The sequence below is a fragment of the Podarcis pityusensis genome (assembly GCF_964106645.2).
Source record: "Podarcis pityusensis genome assembly, chromosome: 2".
In the NCBI taxonomy this organism is placed as follows: Eukaryota; Metazoa; Chordata; class Lepidosauria; order Squamata; family Lacertidae; genus Podarcis; species Podarcis pityusensis.
In genome coordinates this window covers 84,712,327-84,740,264 of record NC_138029.1, presented here as the reverse complement: position 1 = coordinate 84,740,264, position 27,938 = coordinate 84,712,327, and the positions used below count along the sequence as shown (strand labels likewise).

Sequence of the window (27,938 nt, the reverse complement as noted above, 5' to 3'; positions counted from 1 at the left end):
CCCAACATCCCCATGAAAGTCAGCTTCACTTCAGACCTTCCCTTCCCATGCTGAGAGGGAAAATCTGATGAGGATGTCTACATGTGTCTGAGGGAATGAACATAGAATCCTTGAGATCCAAAACCCTGTTAAGACAAGGCTCCTGATCACAGGGAGTATTCTAAGTAAACTCTGATGATTCCTCCAATCTCCCTTCAGGGCGTGCGTGGCCAACATGGAAAGGTTTGAATAGGCGCCCGACGTCCACAGTGACATTGTAGGTGGGACTTGTGGGTGCACCCCTCCTCACCCTTCATTTTAGCCCTCAGGTAAATGGGGCTTCTGTCCCCAGGGGTTCAGAACAGCGGCCTTCAACACTGCTAAGTGGACAGACAGGAAAACCAGCACATCCTATGAACAGGCCCAAAGCAACTGAAAACAAACCTCTTACCAGAGAGAAAGCTTACGAGCTAAGAGTTTGATGGCTGTCCACTGATTCTCAGACCCTGGCTCTGAATTGTCTTTTTAATATGTTTGATCCACTTATGTTTATGGAAAGGCTGAGAGCATAAACAAGTCTGACAAAGCAGGCCACATATTAGCAGCTCAGCTGCTGACAGAAAGGAGAGGGCCATTTCTGCAAGGTAAAGAAGCTACTTCTTTGATAACTTCTCATAACTCAGGATGTACGGGAGATGGGAAAGGAAGTGGAAGATATTAGGCGTGCTCCGCAATTCAGTTCCTTTGGAATACAGTGGTACTTCAGGTTACAAACACCTCGGGTTACAAACACTTCCGGTTACAGACTCCACTAACCCAGTAGTAGTACCTCGGGTTAAGAACTTTGCCTCAGGATGAGAACAGAAATTGCGCGCTGGCACTGTGGCGGCAACAGGAGGCCCCATTAGCTAAAGTGGTACCTCAGGTTTAAGAACAGTTTCAGGTTAAGAATGGACCTCCGGAACTAATTAAGTTTGTAACTAGAGGTACCACTGTACAGAGAAACCCCACAGTTAAAACGTGAACTGACTACTCACCCAGTCAGAAGGGTGTCCACTTACATATCACCAAAGGGAAACGGGAAATACGCCAACGCTAAAAGATTTATGTAAATTACCATGTGCTGACTGTATATGTATAAATGCAAGTTTAGAAATAGTTGCAATAATTTAAGTTTTAAAAACTATCCATCTTGCCATAGGATGGAAGGCCATGATGCCTGGCGGTTCAGACATGGCTGAGTCTGCTGTGGAGGTAATGCCTGGGTAATGCCACGGCCCTTCCTGCTCTCATGATTTTTTTTCTCTTTAAGCCAGTCTTTTAGCAGACAGCCCTTCAAATGGCAGCTCTTCCCTTTGTAAAGGAGGAAACAGACAGTCACCTCACAACCTGCAAACCAATTCTTTTGATCACTGATGGACTTAGATCTTCACAGAACAGGATGTGAAGAATTAAAGAGATTAAGGATTTGAGAGTCAGAACGAAGACAAGAGAATCTTTTGAGACTGTAAATAGCTGGCATGTCTGCTGGCCAGGAAGGAAGGAAGGAAGGAAGGAAGGAAGGAAGGAGAGAGCTTTCAGAAGGGAGAGTCGCTGTACTGAAATATTGGGATATATCTCCAAGGCTTTGCTGTAACCCATCTCCCATCACTCTTTACAACATTGCTTAGTCTTCCCCAGACTCTCCAAATCAAAACACTAGTCACCTCCGAACAGTGAGTTCTGAATCAGTCCATGGACTCAAGAAGGTGGAACAGAGAGAACATCCCAAGCGTTTCCAGGGTCATTTCTGGAGCATTTATTACCTGGTGTATTCGTTTCACTTGCCCATAGATTGAGTAGTCATCTAGGGATGAGCGAGTGGTACCCTCATGGCCAGGCATGTCAACACAAATCAAGTGCAGGTTCTTCGGAAGGAACTGCAGGAAACAAGTGTCATGTGGTTAGGATGGAGGAGAGATCCCACCAGAAGCAAATCGGAACAAATTTCCAACCACTGCCATCATGGTGGAAGTGGAGCTGAGCGCTTGCATTGCCAACGGATGAATTGTATTAACACTGGCCCCATGCAAGCTGTTCCTTAAAAGCTAAAATATATGAAGAGAATTCTTATAAAAGAGAGGAAGAGAAGCATGCGCACATGCCATTACCACAAAGTCTTTTGTCTGAATCCTAATGTCCTCAGCATATGATTTTATTTTTTTTTAGGCACTTTAGGCTAATCCCAAAGTAAGCAAGTAGGCAACCTCCCCTCCCAATCTCATCACAATAATTCATTTGCAGTTAGCAAGCAGCAGCCTCACAGGGATCGAAAATAGGAGTATTCTGAGCACAGGTGGCTCCGCAGTAGATACAGAAGTGTGACAGCCCAAACTTTCCACAGAACTAACAGGGACGACTGTGGGATGCTCATTTTGAGCAGCTGGCTTTCCATACTGAACATATGGGTGGCCAGGAAAGTGGTACCTACCTTTTCCCATGGTGAAAGCCAGGCATGATCCCAACCAAGTGGACCATTTGAACTTAACCTCAAGGCTGATTCACCTGTTACTTTTTCAGCATGGCTGATAGCACAACCCCACTGCTGGCACACTAATATATGGATTTTATATCACATGGGTGCTTCCCCTGTAGCAGCGCTGATGGAAGGAACACATGACCTGCAGTGGGAAGCCGGGGGTTACTGCATTACAACTCCCAGCATCCCTGAACTTTGGGCTGATGGGAGCCTATCTACATAATGAGGGCGCAGATTCTCCACCTTTGGGATGTAATACATACACAAATCAGTAAAAGAAAAGTGACAAGGGCACACTGGAATTGGCTGCAACTTAGCCCAAGAGCAGAACGTTGTCCCTCCCAGGTGAAACTGTTATTTCCTCATAGAGAAGGAGAAGTGTACCTTGACTACAGAAAGCCACATATCCTTGTGGGCCGAGAATCCATGCAGCATGAGCACAGAGGGCCGGTGGCCAGGCCTCCCTCGGTAGGAGTAGCAGAACTGGTAGTCGTCGTAGTTCACGTATCGAACTTGCATGCCCAGGGCGCGGCGCCAGTACCTGACAGCAGCAGGGGCAGAACAAAGGAGAAGGGTTGCAACACAGCAGCCTCAGCACAAGAGCAAAGCATTTCTGCAATGAATTCAAATCACCACTGCCTGCTCCCCCTGCAGGAGACCGCAGCGCGACTGCCACACTTGAACTTGTTTTTAGGAACACCCAGTGTCAAACAGGCAGTCTCTCCAGCCCTACCTGGTAATTGAACCTGGAACTTTCCACATGTGAAGCACTCTCTCCACCCTGAGCTACAGCCCCTGGCATCCCATGCCTTCCTTCCCACAAGGTTGTGAAATCACAATGTGACCCTCTCCCACTTTCCCTTGCGCCAATCTTTTTCACAGTTCTCCCTTTACTGAAACAACCAGAGCCGCCTCTCTAATCCCTTTGTAACAATTTCCCCTGCTTAGGCATTTAAAATAGCTTTACTGATTGATGAACCTTCCTGGCAAGCAATTTATCCCCACTCAGAAACGAACCAATGACATCTGTGCCCATGGGGAGCTAATCCTCCGAGTCAGCCGGAGTAACCGGGGTAATAAAGGCCTGCCTAGCAACAGGCATGCTTTGGTAATAAGATAATGCAGAATTCTCCCAGCAGCATTTACATTAATGGAACAGCCACAGCAATAACCATCTATACAGGAAGGGATCTAAAATTCCCAGTTAAGAAAGATTATGCATCTATACATACATATGTAGACTTAGTAGCCCCTCTATAAGCATAAGGAAGCTGTAAGGCAGGGAGGAACTTTTGGTCCTCCAGATGTTGTTGGACTCCAGTTCCCATCATCCCTGACCATGCTGGCCGGGGCTGATGGGAGTTGGAGTCCAACAACATCTGGAGGGCCAAAGATCCCCTAGCCTAGTGTTAATGAGTGTGCGTGCGACTCCACTAACCTACAACATACATACACTACAACTGTTATGATTGGTTCAGCAGTTGAACACCTTCTTTACATGCAGAAGGTCCCTAGCTCCATCCCTGGAACCTCCAGTTTAAAAAGGAGGAACGGCAGCAGGTGCTCAGAAAGACCTCTACCTGAGGCCCTGGACAGCTGCTACCAGGCAGAGTAGAAAATACATGTATTTTAAGAAGTACGTTGGCCTTGTGTTTTATGTTACGGCATTTTAGTGTACATTGCCATATTTACTAGGAGCTTATAAGCACTCTTATAAATAAAGTAAATCAATATACTGGGTTAGATGGACAAGTAGTTTGACTTAGTGAAAGGCACCTTCCTGTGTTGCTATGAGGAGGCTGTATGCGCAGATGAAGCCTTCAGGAGGTGGTCAGGGGGAAAGACTGTGAACTTTCTGTCTATATGCTTGATCACCCAACACCACAGGTATGGTGGGAGCGCATAAGTGTTTCATACTTCCATGCCTAGAGATGAGCCAGTTCAGCTGAATATGTGAAGCAGGCTTAGGAACAAACACTATCTGATCAGCACTGGTGATGAGAAAAGGATTCGTTATCCGTTTGGCCAGCTTAAGGCAGTCCGAGTTTAGTGGACAAGTTGAAGGAGCTCCGTGCTCCCAAATGGTTCTAAGTCAGTCTTCGTCAACCTGACACCCTCCAGATGTTTTGGACTTCAACTCTCATCAGCTCCTGCACAGCTGGAGAGCATCAGGTTGGCCAAAGCTGTTCTACATGCACACCAGGCTTTGGCCAATTACCTCTTCCAACTGTGAACTAACAGTGCTACATTGGACGCCACTGCCAAAGGGGACCTTTGAAGCAGGAGTCTAAACAACAGAAGGATCAAGGAAAGGAAACCTTTGCAACTACTGCTCATTCAGAAGTTAAGAACTACAGTGGTACCCCGCAAGACGAATGCCTCGCAAGACGGAAAACCCGCAAGACGAAAGGGTTTTCTGTTTTGGAGGCGCTTCGCAAGACGAATTTCCCTATGGGCTTGCATCGCAAGACGAAAGCCCATAGGGAAATGCTGGCGGTCGGGAGCAAAGACTTTCGCCCACAGCCGGCCTTCAGAAGAGGACCTCTTCTGAAGGCCGGCGGGGGGCAAAAGTCTTTGCTCCCCCCCGCCTGCCTCCCCCCCCCGCCTGCCCCGGGCGATCTTAAAATGCTGGCGGGCGGGAGCGAAGCGTTCGCTGCCGACCCCCAGCATTTTAAAATCTCCCCGGGACAGCAGAGAATGAGAATTTAAAATGCCGCCCGCCAGCATTTTAAGATCGCCCGGACAGCGGAGAAGTCCTCCGCTGTCCTGGGGTTTTTTAAAATGCTGGGGGTGGGAAGAAAAGCCCTTGTCCCCCCCCCCCAGCCTTCAGAAGAGCTCCGGGGACAGACTGTCCCCGGACCTGGTCTGAAGGCGGTTTCCCTAGGAACGCATTAATTGATTTTCAATGCATTCCTATGGGAAACCGTGCATCGCAAGACGAAAAACTCGCAAGACGAAGAGACTTGCGGAACGAATTAATTTCGTCTTGCGAGGCACCACTGTATTGATCATTCGGTTTCTAGCAATGCCCACGATTCAATGGTGGTTGTTCTCCGTAGCCCCTCCAGGGGCTGTAAAGGAGTTCAGGTGGGGAAAGGAAGGGAGGCATAAACCCTCCTGATGTTTCCCAGTGGGGTCTAGGAAGTTCACTGCAACCTGCAGTGTCACACAATCCCATGTCTGCCAATTTGGAAGGCAGAACGGGAGCGATCTTGGAGTGTGCCCCCACCATGGATGAGCCTCCGTTATGGCATGATTTGTGGAAGGTTCCTCCTCAATCTGGATACTTGGCATTAATCAAGAGGTGCTCCTGAAGCATCATATGCAAATAGGCTGCAATCAATCAGCTGCCAAAAGAACTCAGACTGGTTTTTAAATTAAAAAAATTTAAGCACTATTGATCATTCACTCTAATTGTGGCAAACGTTTTGGGAAGTACATAGGCTTTCTAGGAAGGCAACACCAATCAGAGCCAGGATTCTGAATAACTTACCAATAGTATATTCTGATCAGTGCTGAAGGCCACAGAAGGAAGGATGCCACAAATGCCAAAATTGGGATAGCCAGAGTGCCTCCCGCTATTACAAACATGTTCAGCACATCAAGGTCCATTTTGTTCTCTTGGTGGCTCTACCTCAGCTGCAAAAATAGATTTTAAAAATGGTCAGTTATAAGCACTGGAAATCATAAACAAGAGGCAGAAGGCAAGTATATCCCAGGATGCAACAGATACTTTTCCAGACCACAAACAATGCTTTGAAACCCTGCCCTACCCTTGCAAACCCCCCCCCTGGACTGTTTCCATACCATTTCTCACCATTTGTGCTCTAAGACCAAATGCAACTGCATCAAAGAAAGGCGATGGGAGAGAGTCAGTGGCTGTAGAGAAAAAAAGGATGGGAGGTATTCTTCCTTTCATTCCCTCTCCCTGTGGCCTCTGATGGTACTGGAGGCAAGAGTGAAATACTTCTCTGGCTCAGATTTTGGTCCGAGCCAGAGAAGAACTCCAGAGTCTGGTACTTCAGGTGAGCACAGTGAGCCTGACTCAAATCTCCACATCTAGAAATGCAAATCTTGATGACATCACTAATTTCATTCCACCAGGCTGCAGCTGAGGGAAAGGTGAGGCAGCAAAGCCCAACCAGCACAGTTGGAATTGGCTGCCATTTAGCACCTCCTGACTTCAAACTGTCTCCTGAAGTGAATATTCCCCCAGGTCGTTAAACACCTGCACCATGGAACAGTACAAAAGAAGGCTCAGATTTGGAGGGTTTGTAAGCAAGGATTGCAGGTTTACCAGTCAGTGGGTGATGTAGGAGGAGCACCACCACCTGTAGCCCTCTAAGCCCCACAGCACCTTAATTATTCTCTCTCTTTCCTAGCGCAAAGTGCTTGGAAAGAAAGGGAAAGCGTTAAAGGGCCTGAGGAACCCAGAGTCCTGCAGGTGGCAATGCTTCTCCTCCATTGCTGGCAGCCCACAGCAGTGAAAGCAGAGGTATCTCCAAGGCTCCACTACTCTGGATGGGTGGTGACAGCAGCAAGAGGCCAGCAATGAAAGAGAAGGACCAACACCTGCACTAGTCTAGGCTCCCTGGTTTGAGTTCTGCCCTCAGCACTCATTCAGTAAAGCCTAAGCAAAGGGACTTCCCTTCCCAATGCTTCTGGGCCTCTCCTAGAGCCAGACTTGATCCAAGAGGGACTGAAGAGAAGGAAGATGATGTGGAAGCAGAGGCTGAAGCTATCTCACCCAGAGAGTCTATTTACATATATATATATATATATATATATATATATATATATATGAATGAAGAGGCCAATGTCAGCCATATTTAGCTCCAGCATTTGCCTGACCATGCCAATGCTGACACCACATATGGAATTGGCACATGGATTTTCTTCTGCTTCTGCTTCTGCTTCTTCTCCTTTCCTTTTGTATCCCATCCCCTACACAGCAAGCCATTTCTGTATTATAATATATAAACTGCCCATGACAATCTGACAGAAAACCATTCTATAAAAATAGTAAATACACGTAATATTTGTGAAGCAGCAGAGCTTTGAAACAGTAAACTCACATTGCCCTGTTCCAAAGGTGTTAATTTAAGTTTCTATGACATCAGTCAACAAAACTTCTCTCAAGCTTTACCATGGCATAACCATTTTTAACATCTCTCTGCAAACGGCTTGTGTTCCATCATGTTTTAAAGCAGCCACCATTGTCCCAGTCCCAAAGAAAACAGCAACTAACTGCCTAAAGGACTACAGACCTATTGCATTAACATCTGTAGTGATGAAATGCTTTGAGAGATTGGTCCTTCAACACCTTAGGACATGTTTTCCTTCGGATTTTGATAAACTTCAGTTCGCTTATAGGAGAAATAGGTCAACAGATGATGCCATAGCTACAGCCTTTCACCTTGCAACAAGTCATCTGGAGAGACCGGGGAATTATGTTAGAATGTTCTTTATTGATTATAGCTCGGCTTTTAATACCATCCTTCCGGACATTCTTACCAAAAAGCTGATGGAACTAGACCTTTCTTCTACCATCTGTGACTGGATTAAAGACTTTCTGAAGGATCGGACACAAACAGTGAGGATTGGGCCTGTTACATCTACCTCCCTGAAGCTCAGCACTGGCACCCCACAGGGATGTGTGCTGAGTCCCTACCTATACTCGCTGTATACATATGACTGTATTTCATCTGATCCATCCACTGTAATTATTAAGTTTGCAGATGATACTACCATAATGGGTCTAATTACAGGTGGAGATGAATCAGCATACAGGGGGGAGGTTCAAAAAGTATCTACATGGTGCCTAGAGAATAACTTGCAACTAAATATTAGCAAGACAACGGAGATGGTGTTGGACTTTTGGAGGAAGAGAGGGGAACTAGCCCCGTTGTATATCAGGCAGGGGTTGTGTGGAGAGAGTCTCTTCCTTTAAATTCCTGGGAGTTTACCTTAGTGAAGACCTCACTTTTAAAAACAATATAACTCAGGTGGTTGGGAAGGCCCAACAGAGACTCCATTTTCTCAGGGTCTTGCAAAAGAACAACGTTAAACAAGAATTGATGACCTCCTTCTACTGGTCCACAATAGGAAGTGTCCTCTCATATTGTATCACAGTGTGGTACGTTGGCTTGACAGCCATGGACAGAAAGTCTTTACAGAGGGTGGTGAACACAGCTCATGATATCATGGGCTGTCCCCTGAGCCTGCTAGATGACATCGCAAGGGATCGTTGCCTTAGGAGAGCGAGAAAAATTCTCAGTGACGATTCACACCCTGGCCAGCACCTCTTTAATCTTCTGCTCTCGGGCAGGAGATATAGAAATATAATCAGTCGTACCAACAGGCTAAAAAACAATTTCTATCCGTGGGCTGTTAGGCTGCTGAATGGAAAATAATATAGTGCAACTGATTTTCGGGGTTGGTGTGTTGTGCGACAAGCACACAGAGTGCAATGAGATTGAGTGTTTGGGAGGGGAGGCTTGGTTAATTTCATTGTACACAGTTTGTACATTGACAATAAAGGTATTTTATTCTGTTCTGTTTTTATTCTGTTCTATTCTGTTCTATTCTATTCTCAGTGGATTTGTACTCAGTGGATTTGTAACTGGCTGACTGACCGAACCCAAAGGGTGCTCATCAATGGTTCCTCTTCATCCTGGAGAAGAGTGACTAGTGGGGTGCCACAGGGTTCTGTCTTGGGCCCGGTCTTATTCAACATCTTTATCAACGACTTGGATGATGGACTCAAGGGCATCCTGATCAAATTTGCAGATGACACCAAACTGGGAGGGGTGGCTAACACCCCAGAGGACAGGATCACACTTCAAAACGACCTTGACAGATTAGAGAACTGGGCCAAAACAAACAAGATGAATTTTAACAGGGAGAAATGTAAAGTATTGCACTTGGGCAAAAAAAATGAGAGGCACAAATACAAGATGGGGGACACCTGGCTTGAGAGCAGTACATGTGAAAAGGATCTAGGAGTCTTGGTTGACCACAAACTTGACATGAGCCAACAGTGTGACGCAGCAGCTAAAAAAGCCAATGCAATTCTGGGCTGCATCAATAGGAGTATAGCATCTAGATCAAGGGAAGTAATAGTGCCACTGTATTCTGCTCTGGTCAGACCTCACCTGGAGTACTGTGTCCAGTTCTGGGCACCACAGTTCAAGAAGGACACTGACAAACTGGAACGTGTCCAGAGGAGGGCAACCAAAATGGTCAAAGGCCTGGAAACGATGCCTTATGAGGAACGGCTAAGAGAGCTGGGCATGTTTAGCCTGGAGAAGAGGAGGTTAAGGGGTGATATGATAGCCATGTTCAAATATATAAAAGGATGTCACATAGAGGAGGGAGAAAGGTTGTTTTCTGCTGCTCCAGAGAAGCGAACACAGAGCAATGGATCCAAACTACAAGAAAGAAGATTCCACCTAAACATTAGGAAGAACTTCCTGACAGTAAGAGCTGTTCAACAGTGGAATTTGCTGCCAAGGAGTGTGGTGGAGTCTCCTTCTTTGGAGGTCTTTAAGCAGAGGCTTGACAACCATATGTCAGGAGTGCTCTGATGGTGTTTCCTGCTTGGCAGGGGGTTGGACTCGATGGCCCTTGTGGTGTCTTCCAACTCTATGATTCTATGATTCTATTCGCATACATTTTGCCCCAGTTCACAAAGAATTTCCTAGAGCAGCCTTTCCCACCCAGATGCGCTCCAGATTTTGCTGAACTGATTTTGTATGACCATTGACCATGTTCTCTGGCACTGATGGGAGATGGAGTCCAACCCCACCTGGAAGGGCAGTGGGTTCTCTACCCACAATTTAAATACTACATCACAAGCGGAAATTCAACAAGTGTCGCTTTCTCCACCACAGAGATCGCATAAAGCTGCATTCCTAAAATATCTTCCCCAGAGCATAAATAAGGCCCCAAACCTACAAGCACATTTTATATAAAAATGCAATTCACAGTGTGAATATTCACAATGTGAATATTCTCAATCACAATTTCAATGAAGCATCTGGAAATTAAATACACAATGCTGCTTACTCAAGTATTATTAATCAGAACTGATTAAGGAAACACAGAAATGTCAGACATTTTCTTCAAACAATCTCCCTCTGGACACATTGAAGTTTCTTATTCTGAAATAAAATTCCCTCTAGATTTATGTTAAGGATACTAGGGCAGCTTTTATGAGCTGGAAACACAAAAAAGACTCAGAAAACAATTGGTGCAACCCTTACCACACAAGCCAACAGCTAACCATGCCAGCTCATCTTTTTATCAAAACCATATCTCTGTCTGATGCAAGCAGCATCCAGGAGTGCTGAATGTACTATACAGAGGGTGTGACAAGTTGAGACATCCTGATCACTATGAATGGCCAACTGGAGAGTTGCAATAGACAGGAACAAAACAATGCTAACCCTTCCTAGTTTGTGGGAATAAAAAAATTCCTTCCTGTAGCACCTTAAAGACCAACTAAGTTAGTTCTTGGTATAAGCTTTCGTGTGCATGCACACTTCTTCAGATACACAGATGCATGCACACGAAAGCTTATACCAAGAACTAACTTAGTTGGTCTTTAAGGTGCTACAGGAAGGAATTTTTTTATTTCGACTATGGCAGACCAACACGGCTACCCATCTGTAACTAGTTTGTGGGAATTCCTCTTCAGGAAGTGAGCACTCCAGCTCTGGGGAAGCAACAGAAAAGCACTTTGAAACTAGTTTGCAGTTTGAATGAGGAGTGGAAACTAGGAGACTGAGAATTAAGGATTGCCTGAAAGTGAAGCATATTAAAGTGCAGAATCTTCTCTCTTTCTCTCTGGAAATCTGGTACAGGACGAGTAGATCTGCTTGCCTGCATATACTTTATAGGCAACTGCTTGCTTCTACTTTGCCACTGTGTGGATATTTCCAAATGGAGCAAAGGCTACAAGCATCTCACTGCTCAGAAATGGGGAATACATAGTAACAGATCAGAGATAGCTAAATGAGGTATAATACATTTCACACCTGAAAGTAGCCTCAACTCAGAATACATTCTGAAGGCACCATGTACACACACAGGAGATGCATCTAACTTGTGATGGGCAGAACTCAGCTATTGCCTCCCTGATGATTCCTCTGAATGTTTCCTCTTCTCACTTCTTTTACCAAAATTTTCTTCAATCTACGAGCACCAAGGTACATAATTCTACAACTCTGACCAATAAGTGCAGAGTATTTTTCATTGCAGTCAGCAGATTCTTGTTCAGTGCACCTCCCCCCCCCCTTCTCTCTCTCAGGATGCATTACATAATCTACACAGCAAATTTCTTCAAGGGATGTTCAGCAAACTGAAGATAAATGGCAGCATCCAGAAATGCTGGGACAGCAGGCCAGATTAAAATGCTTGCAGTTGCGATAACTGCAGGTAACTGCCTGTCTTGCTCAGAGAGAGTAAAGCAGGGATGTTACAGGAGATGAACAGGATCACGGAAGAAACTTCAGACCCAAAGAAAGTGTATTGAGGAGAAGCAGCCATAAAGTTACAGGAAGATCTAGATCTGTACTGGGCAGATCTTTTCCACATGTTCATGCACATTTCCAGCTTTACAAATCAAGAGTGGAACACATGTAGGGCACCAGATGCTGCTGAAGTCCAGTTCCCAGCAGCCCAGCCAGCATGGCCAATGGTCTATGGATGATGATAGTAGACGTTCAACATCTGGAGGGTCACAGGTTTCACATCCCTGTTATAAACCAGCATATGAAGCACACTGGATATTAGCAAAGCTTTAAGTTAGGTATGCAAGTAGATTTTACGAGCATATAACTAACAAGCATTTTCTGGAACAGAGTAGATCAACAGGAAAAACTTCAAGACAAATCCTACAATCTGCAGTTCAGAGAAATGTCAACTTTTGAAAAAGTATTGGAATGAAGACTTGGCAAGCATAGCAAATTGCAGGTATCAATAAACCAGGGCTTTCCCCCTATTTACTAATAATTACTTTTATTGACAACATGTTTCCCGCCCAACTGCTATCTTCTAATTATGAAGGCCCCAAACCATTCTTCTTACATGACAGGTTCAGTTGAACACCTTCCCCCCAAAAGTATGGCCTTTAAGACTTGGAGTACAGAAGCTCAAGTGATGTAACTAAGTGGCACATGGCAATCCCTGGTCCGTGAAAAGGATCTAGGGGTCTTGGTGGACCACAAGCTTAATATGAGTCAGCAGATGCGACGTAGCAGGAAAAGAAGCTAATGCTATTCTAGGCTGCATCAATAGAAGTGTAGTGTCCAAGGGAACTTCAAAGGAAGTAATAGAACCTTGGTCAGACCACATCTGGAATATTGTGTCGAATTCTGGGCACCACAATTTAAGAAGGCTGTTGACAGGCTGGAACGTGTGCAGAGGAGGGCAACCAAGATAATTAAGGGTCTGGAAACTAAGCCTTACAAGGACCACTTGAAGGAGCCGGGTATGTTAAGCCTGGAAAAGAGGAGACTGAGAGGAGATATGATAGCTATCTTCAAATATCTAAAGGGAAGAGGGGACATGCTCGTTTTCTGCTGATCTGGGGGGTAGGACTTGAACCAATGGCTTCAAGTTACAAGAAAGGAGATTCCGACTAAACATTTGGAAAAACTTTCAGACAGTAAGAGCTGTTTGGCAGTGGAACAGATTCCCACGAGAGGTGGTGGACTCTCCATCTTTACAGTTTTTTAAGCAAAGGTTAGATGGCCATCTGTCATGGATGCTTTAGCCGAGATTCTTGCATTGCAGGGGGTTGGACAAGATGACCCTTGTGTACCTTCCAGCTCTAAGATTCTATGACAGGGGTCAGCAACCTTTTTCAGCCATGGGCCAGTCCACCGTCCCTCAGACCATGTGGTGGGCCAGACTATATTTTGAAAAATAATGAACGAATTCCTGTACCCCACAAATAACCCAGAGATGCATTTTAAATAAAAGGACACGTTCTACTCATGTAAAAACACGCTGATTCCTGGACCGTCCATGGGCCAGATTGAGAAGGCGATTGGGCTGCATCCAGCCCCCAGGCCTTAGGTTGCCTACCGCTATTCTATGATATCCTCAGAGAAGCTCCTTTCTACACCTTTTTCAAGCTGTGCAGTATTATTCTCGAAGTACAGTGATGAGAAATGGTCACATATTCCAAGCACTGTTGCACCACAGATTTGTATAAGGGCATCGTGACATTGGCAGATTTATTTTCAACTATTTTCCTAATGATCTCCAATATAAGAGTTCACTTTTTTCACTGCAGCCACACATAGGGCCAATGTTTTCCTTGAGCCACCTACCACAACCCAAAGAACTCTTTCCTGGTCAGTTGCTGCCAGCTCAGATCCCATCAGCATATATGCAAAGTTCAGATTTAATCCCCCCCCCCATGTGCATCACTTTACATTTGCTTACACTGACTCACATTTGCCATTTTAACATCCTTTCCTCTGGTTTGGAACAATCATTTGTGACCTCCTTAGAACTGTAAAGTTGGAAGGGACCACAAGGGTCATCTAGTCCAATGGCCTGCAATGCAGGAATCTTTTGCCCAACATTGGGCTCAAACCTATAATCCCAAGATTAAGAGCCTCATGCTCTACCGACTGCACCATGAGCCATAATCCTTGCTGTCCCTTTTTCTTTTTTTTACCACCTTAAATAATTTGGTGACAGCTGCAAACTTTGCCATTTCATGGCTTACACCTAACCCCATCCTCTGGCATCCACTATCAAATCTAACTGATGTCCTTCATGCAACCTTACAACAAGCAGTTACAACATACCAGTTTACTTATCTTCCTATTTAGCAAAGATCTGACTGTCCTCCCTAAAACCTTTCTATGAAAAAGATTTATCCCTGTGCACAGTCCTAGTCCAATTTAAACCAGAGACTCCCTTAGAGGTGTGTTCAAAACATTTCCACCAGTTGGCAGGTCTTGATGTGAGTAGCTGGGCTTCCAACAACCATTTGATCTGCAGCACGTAGCAAGCGCTCACGCTTATCTTGCTGGTTCTCTGCAACTCAAGCCGCTTTTAATGCTTTTAAAGGCGCATGAGGAGGCCACAGCAGGTTTCCCCCTCTCCCCAAGTAGCTGGCAATCCTACCCACAGGAGTAAGAGCCAAGGAATAATTGGAAATCCCAATCCTCTAGTAATTCCTTCATCTCCCGGGACCTTTCAAATAGCCACCTACACCCTGCTGAAATTTCTTTATCTACACAAGCCTTAAAAGTGCCGGAGCCCTGTCCTCTTTTCTCACCTGGGTCCCCTACTGCTTAACCTGAAATTTAAGCATGCAACCTTTTAATCTTTTTTTACAGAAAGCTTCTCACAAGGCATTTGGGGCAGACATTGGCTCTGGAATTCAACTGTTCTCTTCTTATAGCTCAGCGGCAGAGCACATGCTGTGCATTCAGAAGGTTCCTGGCTCAACCCTCAGGCATTTCCAGGTAAGGCTGGCAGAGATCTCCAACTTGAATTCCTGGAGGGCCACTGCCAGGTAGCCATCATTACTGCCACTGGGTGAGATGAGCCAAGGGTCTGACTCACAACAAAGTAGCTTCCTATGTTCTTATTATGAGGCTTATTTTGCCGTATTTGTTTTTAGCACTGTAATTTTTACATATTCTAACAACTGATTGTAGAATTGTAGAGTTGGACAGGACCACGAGGGTCATCTAGTCCAACGCTCTGCAATGCAGGAATCTTTTGCCCAACGTGGGGCTTGAACCCACGGCCCTGATATTAAGAGTCACATGCTCTACCGACCGAGCTCTCCAGCACTATTATTTACATTGTGTACAGCACTGGGATCCTTTAAGAGGAAGGATGGTGTATATAAATGGAATAATTATTAATGATCTAAACTTAAAATATGAATCCTTCAGATGTTAACTCAGCGTTTTCAACTTAGGTTTGTATTTCTAGCTACTAACATGTAGATTTGGGAATGAATTTTGTACAAGAAATTTGTTTTGTTTTGTTTTGCCTTTCTCAGAGAAACTTGAGGCATATAGAAGACTGTGCAACTTCAGATATGGTAGCTCACTGAGTGACCTTGGGCCAATCACAGTCTCTCAGATCAACCTACCTCGTAAAACTGTTGTGAAGATAAAGTGGGAAAAGGAGAACCATGGGCACCACTTTGAGCTCCTTGTGGGGGGAAGGTGATATAAAATATGTAATAATAATAAATAAAGCACTCCTGGAATTGGATGTTGTCTCCTCTGGCTTCCTGTTGGTGAAATGCTATTACAGTGGTACCTTGGGTTACGAACTTAATTCGTTCTAGAGGTCCGTTCTTAACCCGAAACCGTTCTTAACCTGAGGCAAACTTTCACTAAAGGGGCCTCCCACTGCTGCCGTGCCACCGGCACGCAATTTCCGTTCTCATCCTGGGGCAAAGTTCGTAACCCGAGGTACTACTTCTAGGTTAGCGGAGTTTGTAACCTGAAGCGTTTGTAACCCGAAGTGTTTGTAACCTGAGGTACCACTGTATAAGGAAATCATGTGGATTAATCTCTGGCTCCTTGATTGTTAACAAGTTTCTGACTATAAAAAGCCACCTCATCCTTTGCCAGATAAGCCTGGCTTCGTCTACTATGACTGCAAAGGGGTCTTTTCCAGTCCTGCAACATTTTTAGATAAATCAATCCATTTTTCTTTCTTTTCTATTTATTTTTTTTAGAGTACATTGTTTCAAAAATTAAGTGCATGCTTCTTGGCTCGACACCCATCTGATTAATAGTCTCTCTTCCCTTCTGCAAAAACGAAGCTGTACGTCACAGTCCTCTTTGCACAGTGCAGTGAGCAACATATAACCAAACAAATCCTCCCTGACATATTAAGCTTTCTCGGCCGCATCCAATATTTCCTCTAGTCTTCTCGGGACTGGCGTGGTCCTCCATTAAAGTCTCAAAGCATCAAGCGGCAAAACCTTCCTGCCCTCCAGTCATGGCTTCAGAATAGAACGTTCTTAAAGTATTAATAAAAAGGGGGGCAGTGCAAGAAAGTACATTATTTTACTGCTTTCATATTAGAACGCTGGGCTGAAATTGTGGCACTTTCACAGCTAAAAGGCTAGATCAGGGTAGCAAATGTGGCATCCTCCACTGTGCCATAAGAATTCCAGACATATCTGCGTTAGGCCTGGCATATATCAAAGTTCACATCTGAGCCTAGGAAGATATAAAGGCCGGCTCTATCGTCAGGCACAGGTCACCTCAGGCAGTAGATTCTGGGATGCAGGGGGCAGCAGTGCCAGTCACTCCTTCTAAGCCATTCTCCTGTTAGAGGACAACAACAACAAAATGTGTGCATCATGCAGTGTGTCCTGTCCCCACCCCCAAGCTAGACAGATGCCCTCAATTACATGGAGGGTGCTGTCCCACCATAAATGTTGAAGTAAGAATCAATGGCTAGCTGCTCAGCTTCTATAGGGAGACACTGCATTGTCCTTTGCCCCATGCAGCAATTGCCTTGCGTTGGCACTGGGAGGTTCCTTTCCCCCTTCAGCTATCATATGTGGCATGGATTCCTGGCTGGCACCACCCAGAGCCATTTGCTCTGGAGGCATCTTTTGGCAAGGTAGCTGCTTTCTACTTGTGGTCTGCTGGCCACAGTGGCGGGACATGAGCGCAACAGTTTCTCTCCCCACTGGTGTTTCCTAGCAATCAGTATTCAGGGGCACGCTGCCTGGTTACTCTCACAATCCCTGGTTACTATCAGCAGCAGCGGTGGCATAATTGGTGTATGCCGAAAATCAGCTTCACTGCCTCTCCGATATTTTGCCACTGGAAGAACCATATTACAGTGGTACCTCGGGTTAATTCGTTCTGGAGGTCCATTCTTAACCTGAAACTGTTCTTAACCTGAGGTACCACTTTAGCTAATGGGGCCTCCTGCTGCCGCCGTGCCGCCAGAGCACGATTTCTATTCTCATCCTGAAGCAAAGTTCTTAACCCGAGGTAATATTTCTGGGTTAGCGGAGTCTGTAACCTGAAGCGTATGTAACCTGAAGCGTATGTAACCCGAGGTACCACTCTATAAGGAAACAGAATTGGGGGGGTTGGAATTCATGCAACCTAAAGAACACTGGCACCAGATGGGAATTTTTGTCTCAATGCAAATAGCTACACCAGTGAGGGAGAGGATTCTTACATGTGATTTATATGAAATAGTTCTCAACCACCCTTCATCACAAAATTTCACGGCAATGTCATGACAATGGCTAGTGGGGATTAAACCTTTCAGGCCTGCCTGCAAGGTCCCAATCCTTCCCACCACAGTCCTCCACCACCACAGCTATTTGCATGGGGTGGGGTGGGGGGGACCCACATTACTGGTTAAATGCAAAAACAAACTTTCATTTATCCCCATCAGATTTCTACATAGCAACCTGGAGGGTCTCCTACCTAAAAGATAGCAAAATCAAATATTAAGGACTTTGTATAGTCTCCATTTTCTCTATACCAGAAATGTACCACATACCAGGTGTTATTGCCCTTTGGTTCAGCTGTCCACAAAACACATGCCAAGTCCTTTGACAGAGCTAGGCACGCTTCAGATGCTTTTCGCATGCCAGATGGATGGCAGGGCAGGATAAGAAGCTGAAGAAAGCCTTTTTAAAAAAAGAAGACGACGAAGAAACGAACCGACTTTCTACTACCAGTGCACCTTTTACACTGACATTACAGACATGGGGAAAGAAGCGGGTCACCAGGGGTCCTTCATGAGATCAGATCACACACACCTATCTTCCAGTAATCCGGAATAACCACCGATTATCAGCACCTGATTCTGTCCTCCGAGCACTAAAGCAGATTACAGCTGCCACTCCGAGCACAGACAGCAACAAACCGAGAAACAAAGGAGAGGCGAGCGTCCCTTCGACGGAGTAACGGAGAAGGTGCCCGATTCCCTGGGGAATTTACAGAGGGATTTGGAGCCGTTCAGCCCGATACGAGAAGTCTTGCGAGTGCCGCCGTGTCCAACGGGGGCTGGCTCCCTGAGGAGGATCCTAGCCGACGTGCCAAGCGACCGTGTGAATGCGCCAGAAGCGACATCGCTTCCTGGGCTGACACAGCAAAAACGTCCGCTCGCAGAGGGGACGCAAACCGGAGGATCGTTCGACCCATACATTACGCGTGGTCGGTCAGTCGGCGGAGGAGAGGGGGCTGCCCGGCCTAAAGAACGAGCGAGGAGGATAGTCGGGCCTGGGCATTTATTTTAGCCGGGGAAGCATCCTCCCTCCCTCCCTCGCCCGCCCGCCCGGCTGCCTTCGCTGCACTGGCCAGCATCCAAGTCAGGGATGCCTGTGCAAGCGCGCCCTTGGGCCACACCGGCCGGGCCCTCCGGAGTCCGACCCCCGCTGCCAACCTCGTGACACAGCAGGGCCCTCCGCTCGTCGCACGGTCCCCGATGCGCCACCGGCCGGCGCCTGGGGGCGAGCCGCGCAGGAGGAGCACCGTACGCAAGCGATGCCGCAGCGCCTTCCTCCGGCTGCCCTCGCTCGCCTGCCTTGCATTCCTCACTCCATCGCAGCAAGCAGCAGCAGCAGCAGAGGCCGTCTTCTCTCCCCGCTCCCCCGCCGGCCTGTTAACCTCCCAGCCCCTCTCCCCACCGGCTTGCCCTCCTCCCTCTCCCCTTCCCCGGCGCCCAGCCGCTCTGCGATGCAAACCCCCCACCCCCACCTTGCGCCGCACCAGCTCGCTCGCCTGGCTGCACCTGCTTCTTCGGCTGCGCGGGGGGGGGGGGGCGGGTTCCAACCCCGGGAATCGGCGCGCGCGCGCGCAGCGCCCCAGCACCACCACCACCACCACCACCACCTCGGCTCGGCCGGCCGGCGCCTTTGGCCACCACCCCCTTTCTTTTCTGTCGATTGAACCTTAAAGGCAAGGGCCGCGCGTGATTCCCCACCCTCCGACAGAAAAGGGGTTGGCTCAACGGAAGGCCCTTCCCCGCCTCCTCGCAACGACAAGGCAGGCCGAGGCCACCCAGGCGGCTTTGCGCTCGCCCGCGCCAGACGAGGGACGGAGATGGGGAATAAAAGCGGCGAAGGATCGGCCCGCCGCGTTCTGCACTTACTGGATTCTTGGGATGCGACCCAAAATTAGTGTAGAGTCGCGGAGAGATTCGCCTTTGGCTCAAATTAAGCGGCACTTTCACGCTGGCACCTTTGGGGATGCCTCCACGCCGCCCCATCCCGAGCAATGCTTTCCCCCCTCATCCCTATGCAAACGATAAAACGGAGCTAAAATTTTTTCATTTCGCACCAAAAGGTGCTTTTTCCTTCTTCAGAAAACCCAGCCCCCAAAACGCAGTTGTTATATGGGGTGTATTAATTTTAATTTTTTATATTTAAATGCTTGTTATACTCATATTGTCATCTGTATTTTGGATATATATTTTTTATGATCTGTGATGTTGTGCGCTGGTCTGTGACCGTATTAATAAATTCATTCATTCATTCATATGGGGTGTATTAGAAGCATTTATGTGCTGCTGTTTTCCTGCGCTGAAAAGTGATACAATATTATAATATAGGCTTGTGCAGTCCTATTTTTCTAGAAAATGAGGTGCCAGGGCTCACCACGAACTTCTCTCTTGTTCTCTTAGAATGGCAATGGCACCTACCTGAGAAGTGACAGAGCTGAGGTCCTGTGAGCTCTGGCTAAAAAAAAGAGAAAGCCCTGGGCTTGCCTATTATACAAACAGTAAAATATAATACAGACTTCTGTAAGGTGCCCTTGGGGTGCACTTTGGCACTTTTAGACCCTGGGTGCATTGACACTTTAGATGGCAATGCACAGTACTTCACATACATCGTCTCTTCCAGACAACTGTAAGAACAGAAGAAGGGCTGCTGGATGATGCCAACAGCCCATCTAGCCCAGCTTCCTGTTTTCAAAGCAGCCAACCAGTTGCCTGTGGAAAACCCACAAGCAGGATTCAAGCGCACTCTGCCTTCCCGTGGTTTCCAGAAACTGGTATTCTGAAGCACTGTTACCTCCAACATAGGGTCTGAAGAACATAAGAAGAGTCCTGCTGGGTCAGGACAATGACCTCCCTCCTCCAGCAGCCCTTCTCACAGTGGCCAACCACATTGGATCCCCACCAACTGGTATTCTGAGGTATACCACCTCCAATACTAGAGGTAGTACATAGCCATAATGACTAGTAGCCACTGATAGCCTTATCCACCATGAATTCATATTAACACCTTCAAAAAGTCATCCAGGTTGGTGGTCAACACTACATCTCGTGGAGAACAAATGCCATAATTCTAATTGTGAGCTGGCTGAAATAGTACCTCCTTTTGCCTGTCCTGTGGATCTTCCAAATTCAGCTTCTTTGGGTAGCCCTGGGTTCTAATACTACGAGGAAGGGAGAAAAAAGAAAACCCATCTACTTTCTCCATATCATGCATAATTGTACACATCTAAATAATGTCCCCACTACTCACCTTTACTCTAAACTCAATACTGCAAATATTGTAACCTTTCTTCACAAGAAAGTTGCCCCAGCTCCTTGGTTATTTTGATTGTCCTTTTATGTACCTTTCCCAGTTCTACAATATCCTTTTCTGAGTTACTGTGACAAGAATTGTATACAGAGTTTCAAGTCCAGTTGCACTTTAGATATGCATAATAGCATTATTATACAGTATTGGCAGTTCTGTTTCCACTCCCTTTCCTGCCAGAATTACTTACGTTAACAAAATCTGCCTTGTTCACTGTGACGACCTTGTTGAATATGTAGGTGTGAGCTGGTCTCTTAGCTTTGAAGCTATTAACCCATGATAGATGTTGAATTCTTTGGCATTTCATAGATAAGTACGGTAATCTTGCCATGTAGCAACCAGTTTTGCTGGTTTTAATATTAATACTTTATCCTGCACAAAACCTCCACCCAGGTTTTTAATTTGTTTAATGATGCAGAATTGCCTAGGGAGGAGATGCGTTTGTGCTGTCACTGACGTTAGCCAATATATACCTTCCTTGCTCAGATTTTCAGGCTACTCCACTATAAAAACATCTACCATCAAGCCCGGCTTTTCAAGATCTCATTTAGAAAGCATGAAAACCACCACCATCAATTTGAAAATGTCTTATCAGTCTTCACTGTATTGGGGCTGTTTGAAGTACCTGAACTAACCATTGGAATGATTTATTAAAGATAATGCTAACAGCCAATAAAGGAAATCCATGGGTCAAAGTTTAACTGGGTCTTTATAGAACTTTCCATAGTCGTTGATAAAATAATGTTTAAAGAATATAAGGATGTATCAAAATGGGATCACTTCAAACTAAGTAAAGGTTAGTTACACTCTGAAAAGCCTGACACTAATAAATAGCTTTTTCTAGTGCAGTGAACACTTGTTTTCACAGCAAAGGGAACTCCCTGTTCAGGTGCAAGGAAAAATGGGAGCATGAGGGATATATTTGGCTTATTTGCTAAAGCAACTTCTTCAAAACAGGCTTAACAGATTACAGATTAGCAGTGGGTGAATACTGTCTAATTTTCTTGGTGTCTTGCATGTTGGGGCATTGTTTTTATCTGTTTAGGAATCACTTTTCCTAAAGCACTTCAAAGTAATTTCACACTACAGTGGTACCTCGGGTTACATACGCTTCAGGTTACATACACTTCAGGTTACATACACTTCAGGTTACAGACTCTGCTAACCCAGAAATTGTGCTTCAGGTTAAGAGCTTTGCTTCAGGATAAGAACAGAAATTGTGCTCCGGCGGCACAGCGGCAGCAGGGGACCCCATTAGCTAAAGTGGTGCTTCAGGTTAAGAACAGTTTCAGGTTAAGAACGGACCTCCGGAACGAATTAAGTACTTAACCCGAGGTACCACTGTACAATAAAAGTAATTGGAAAAATAGTTTAAAAGAATTGTGCGCGCGTGCACACACACAGACAATTTCAAATCCAGTAGAGATACCAACTGGAGCTTAAAAAAACCCAACACCAACATCTATTTGGAAGGCTTGTGGAAAGAGGAAAGTCTTCAACAGATGCCAAAAGGACAATAGAACAGGCACCTGTCTGATATGCAAGGGGCAGGGCAACAAGATGGCCATGCCCCCTCCTTGGCCTGCAGGCCAGATACTTCCTTATCTATGTTTCATGTTGGCTGCATCCCCAGCATGGCCCCAGCTTGGTGGGATGTGGCCCTGTTTCCACAGGCACTGTGAATGTCATAGAATCATAGATTTGTGGCAGTGGAAGGGGCACCGAGGGTCATCTGGTCCAGCTCCCTGCAATGCAGGAATCTTAAACCATCCAGGATAGATGGCCATCCAACCTCTGCTTAAAAACTTCCAAGGAAGGAGAGGCCTTCGCCTTCTGAGGGAGTCTGACTGTTCCACTGTCAAACAGCTCTGTCAGAAAGTTCTTCCTGATGCTTAGTCAGAATCTCCTTTCTTGGAACTTGAATTCATTGGTTCCCTTGGCTCCTGGTTCCGCTCTGCCTTAATGGAGGCAGCCACCATGACAGCGGGAGATCGCTGGCAAAGGAAAAGCAAGGATGTGTCACACACAGGAAAAACAAGGATATATTTTGAGTTCCTCACTTGTAGTTTTATAAATCATTTAAAGTGTCAACATGAATAGAAATTATTAATATTGCAGTTGTTGTATAGGGGATTATTATTATTACCGGAACGTAATGGAAATTAATAAGATTTTGGAATGCAGAAATAAAGAAAATCATCAAATCTAGCATGCGGGGGGGGGCACTTTATCTAAATTATATAATTCGGTATTTGAATGATTGGTATTAATAATTGTATTATAAATTGGTATTGTTATAATGAGGCTATTATTGGATTGTAATTTAAAACTAATTAAAATTATTCTGAATTCATTGATTTTCTCGAGAACAGGGAAAAACAAGCTTGCTCCATCTGGGAAACCCAGACAGATGGGCGGGGTAGAAATAAATTAGTAGTAGTAATAGTAGTAGTAGCAGTAGTGACAGCCCTTTAGATATTTGAAGACAACTATCATATGTCCTCTCAGTCACCTCTTGTCTAGGCTAAACATATGCAATTCCCTTAACTGTTCCTCATAAGGCTTGGTTTCCAGACCCTTGATCATCTTGGTCACCCTCCTCTGAACATGTTCCAGCTTGTCAATATCCTTCTTAAATTGTGGTGCCCAAAACTGGACACAGTACTCCAGGTGTAGTCTAACCAAGGCAGAACAGAGTGGTATTATTACTTCCCTTAATCTGGACACTATACTTCTGTCCATGCAGCCTAGAATAGCATTAACAAGTAGCTCCAACACACCAACTGCATCTTCAAATTCAGGATCAATGGTCAATGGTGTTGTTGTCCCACTATCCTGCATCCTAGGTCTCTTATCTATGTCAGCATTTCCCAGCACTGCTTCAAAAAGAAAATGGGGGGGGGGGGGGACAGAGGTGAAAGATGGTGGGAAGCAGGAATGATGGGAAAATCCTTCTCCCAGCAATTGGTTGGCCTACTGTACAGGTTATTTATCTACTATCTCTTTTGGAATGTGGTTTGTTTGTTTTTGTTTGTTTGTTTGTTTGTTTGTTTGTTTGTTTGTTTGTTTACTGCCCTGCTTTCAACCTATGTGGACATTTTCTTCATCTGCCAACAGTCACCATTCACTCAGGAGACAACTGTGGTTGTCAGAAAGCTAGTCCATTCCTGTGTATGCTTCAAGCTTTTGTATCCATAGCTGAAGGACTTCTGAAGTGAAACAAACCAACTAACCACGAGCAGAAGTAAGGTGGCCAGGTGAAAGGCGGGATAGGGCTCCTGCACCTTTAATAGTTGTGTAGACGAGGTGGAGTTTGCTTGACAAGCTACATCTTCATCTGCTATATCTCCCTGTTCTGCATTCCTATCGAAGATGCAGAAGCCCTGCCTCCGGCTACTCCATACAAAAGCAGGCCATACCACCAGTTTCATAATCTCCCCAAGGCAGCACTATGTTACCTGGCAAATGTTTACTTCTAGTTTTAAGTAGGTATGCAACTTTGTGTGAGAGACAATAAGCCATTTGATGAAAGTGATACAGAAACGTTGAAAGGCTTAAGCCTCCTGATAATTTGGTTACCAGGTGTAATTAACTATGGTGTAAGCAACTGGCATCATTAGTTGCCAGTGTAATTAACTATGGTGTAAGCAAATGGCATCATCAGTTGACGAAAGATAATTGTCTCTTTGCCAAAAAGAATTTTGATCCGTTTTTCACAAGGAACCTATTATCCAGCTCTTCCTTATGCAATGTTCTATATAAACCTAAAAGAGGAATAACTTGTTTGACAGAGACTGCCTTTTGTGCTATCATTCCTGACTCTGTCTTAAGGAATATGTTTGTTCACCTACAAGCTTTAAATTATACAGGAGTAAATTTAAAGTAAAGCTAGTGAAGTGAAGTTCAGGCATTTCCCCCTCCCCACATACCTGCGTACTACTCACATGGCTCCAGGAAATAAACAAACAAATAGAATCATACTAGGAAATGCTGGGGAGAGCTGGGGAGTCCTCATGGCTCATGAGAAGCCTCCCCGGAGCCCAAAGAGACTGTCAGTGAGGGTGGAGGAAGCCCCAAATAGACTGGAGGTACACCGGGCCTTTGTTTAGGCTGCTCAGCTTCCCCGTCTAACAGCTGATACACAGCGTAGAGCAGCAACAGCAGCAGTCACTTTCCCACATGTCCTTCAGCCTCCAACTGGCCCCAAAGTTTCAACTGTAGTTGAAGAGAGAGTTGTGTGGCGGGAGAGAGGGAGAGAGATCTGAAGAGCAGGGGAAACATTTTAGTGGGTGCTGCCCACTTTATTTCACTTACGCACCCAAGGTCCTGCAATGTAACCACATAAGGTGGTGGGGGCTGCCTGTATAGTAGCCGAGTACAGTAAATTAAGTAACATGGTCCAAAAATTCAACCATTCAGTTGCATACAAGCAAAACGGTACATGTTTATTCAGAATAAGTTAAGTCCCACTATATTTAATAGGACTTTCTCTCTAGTAAGTGTGTTTAGAAGTGCTCCCATAAGAATTCAGTGCTACCTGATGTAAGAATGGGAACCACATTCAAGTCTGTTTCATGCAATCGCTTTTCAACTACAAAGACTACCTTTTCTTGCTATATTCAAATAAGGCAAGAGTTTGTGTGAATGACCCTCCAGAACTCACAGAGCAAATGGTCAGCTATTTCCATATATGGCACCATGTGCATATTCCAATTCAGGAAGCCAGGAAAGGTCTGGACCTTTCTGCTAACAAATAAGTTTGCTAACCTACCATATCACTTCCAGGGGTATGGTATCAGGAACATGGACTCCCAGAGTGCAGGGGAAGAGTTAGACTCAGAAATTGAATTAAGTGGACGAGGGACCGACTCTGCAGATGAGAGCTGGCTGACAGAGTCGAGAAAGGGCAGTTCGACACCCCCCCCCTTCCCAGGGAAGATTCTGTTAGCTCTAAGAAGAGGAAGAGTTGGAAGGCAGCCAGAGTGTTGCTAGGCAATCAGCAGATAAGCAGCGGTCTGTGTTGAGTGGAAGTGGGGAGGGGGCAGGCCAGCCTCTCAGTCCCCGTTCGAGGTGACTGGATAAGATCAGAGGGCAATGGAAGGGCAAGAGGGAAAAGGCGGGAGTTTGGCGTCCTACCTGCTGCGGGATGGACAAAGATTCAGACTGGCCAACTATCGTAAATGCAAGCAGGCGAGAAGCTGTGCTCTGGATGTGTCTTTTTTAAAATAAACTTACATACATAAAACTGCCGGAGAGTCATTCCTTCTTATCAGGGCTTGCTTGCCTACCAAAGATCAGTACATGTGGCTTGGGCTGGATTTGAAGGCCAAACTCCAGGGGCTCCCAAACCAGTACCCAGAAAGTGACAGATAATGAGGTTAAAGGCTAACATTTGCCTTGTTTGCACCATCAGTCAGAGCAACCAGACCCTTGCCCTCTTGGCTAATAAAAACCAACAGAGAGGGAACAGCTGGCTGGGCCAGGGAGGTAATCAATGCCTCCTTACAAGAGGGGGTGGTTCCTGCCTGTTTGAAGAAGGCAGTGGTAAAACCACTCTTTAAGAATACTTCCCTGGATTCAGAAAACCTAACTAACTATTGACCAGTTGCTAATCTCCCTTTCCTGGGCAAAGTTCTGGAGCAAGTGGTTGCAGACCAGATCCAAGTGCTTTTGGAAGAAACTGATTTTCTGGATCCATTTCAATCGGCCTGGTTTTGGCACAGAAACTGCTTTGGTTGCCTTGTATGGTGACCTCTGTCGAGAGAGAGACAAGGGAAACATCCCTGTTAATTCTTCTCAACCTCTCAGCGGCTTTCGATACCATCGACCATGGTATCCTTCTGGAGTGACTCTCCAAACTAGGGATGGGTGGCACCGCTTTGCAGCGGTTCCAGTCCTACTTGGATGGTCGTTCCCAGAGGGTGTTACTTGGGGAATGCTCTTCAGCCCCATGGAACCTTCAATGTGGGGTTCTGCAGGGCTCAATCCTATCCCCCTTGTTGGTTAATTTATATATGAAACTGCTGGGTGGGGTTATCCAGAGATTCAGAGTATGTTGTCAGCAGTATGCTGATGACACTCAGCTCTATTTCTCCTTTACATTTGCAGGTGCGGCGGTAAAAGCGCTGGACCAGTGTCTTGCCTCAGTAATGGCCTGGATGAGAGCCAACAAACTGAAGCTCAATCCACATAAGACTGAGGCACTGTTAGCGGGGGGTTCTCTAGACTGGATGGGTGGGAGATTGCCTGCTGTTGATGGGGTTACACTTCCTCTGAAGGAGCAGGTTTGTAGCTTGGGGGTACTCCTGGATCTTTGGCTGTCGTTCGAGGCTCAGGTGGCCCAGCTATGCCCCTATCTGGACAGAGATAGCCTAACTACTGTTGCCTATGCTCTGGTAACCTCAAGGTTAGACTACTGCAATGAGTTATACATAGGGCTGTCTCTGAAGACGGTTCAGAAACTTAAGCTTGTGCCGAATTCAGCAACCAGGCTGCTCACCAGAGCACTACTGTTTGATCATATTACACCAATACTGGTTTGACTGCACTGGCTACCAATTAGTTTCCGGGCTCAATTCAAAGTGCTGGTTTTGACCTATAAAGCCTTAAATGGCTCAAGGACCGCCTCTTTCTATATGAACCTACCAGGACCCTGATATCATCTTCTGAGGTCGTTTTTCATGTGTCTCCTCCTCGAGAGGTCTGGAGGGTGGCAACACAAGAATGGGCCTTCTCTGCAGTGGCTCCCCGTCTGTGGGATGCTCTCCCTAGGGAAGTTTGCCTGGCACCTTCATTATACACCTTTAGGCGCCAGGTAAAAATGTTCCTTTTTAACCAGGCCTTTGGTTGATCTGATTGACATCTTATCCCTTTTTAAAA

General features: G+C 45.8%; 1 protein-coding gene across 7 annotated transcripts in view; it reads right to left on the bottom strand.

Annotated features, from left to right (window-relative positions):
- Positions 1–27,938, bottom strand: part of LOC308472183 (monoacylglycerol lipase ABHD6-like) — a 42,386-nt gene that overhangs the window by 12,866 nt on the left and 1,582 nt on the right. For 2 of the 7 annotated variants that reach the window (XM_080996838.1, XM_080996835.1), the window contains exons 2-4: positions 5,991–6,136; positions 2,882–3,038; positions 1,785–1,898 (exon numbers count right to left, since the gene is read on the bottom strand). In XM_080996838.1, coding sequence (XP_080852964.1) covers positions 1,785–1,898; positions 2,882–3,038; positions 5,991–6,109 — 390 coding nt within the window. In that variant the 5' untranslated portion in view covers positions 6,110–6,136. Of the gene's footprint in view, positions 1–1,784; positions 1,899–2,881; positions 3,039–5,990; positions 6,137–7,764; positions 8,196–18,471; positions 18,763–19,230; positions 19,418–27,938 lie in introns of those variants that run through there. The other 5 variants (XM_080996836.1, XM_080996837.1, XM_080996834.1 and 2 more) reach the window with 5 other exon arrangements.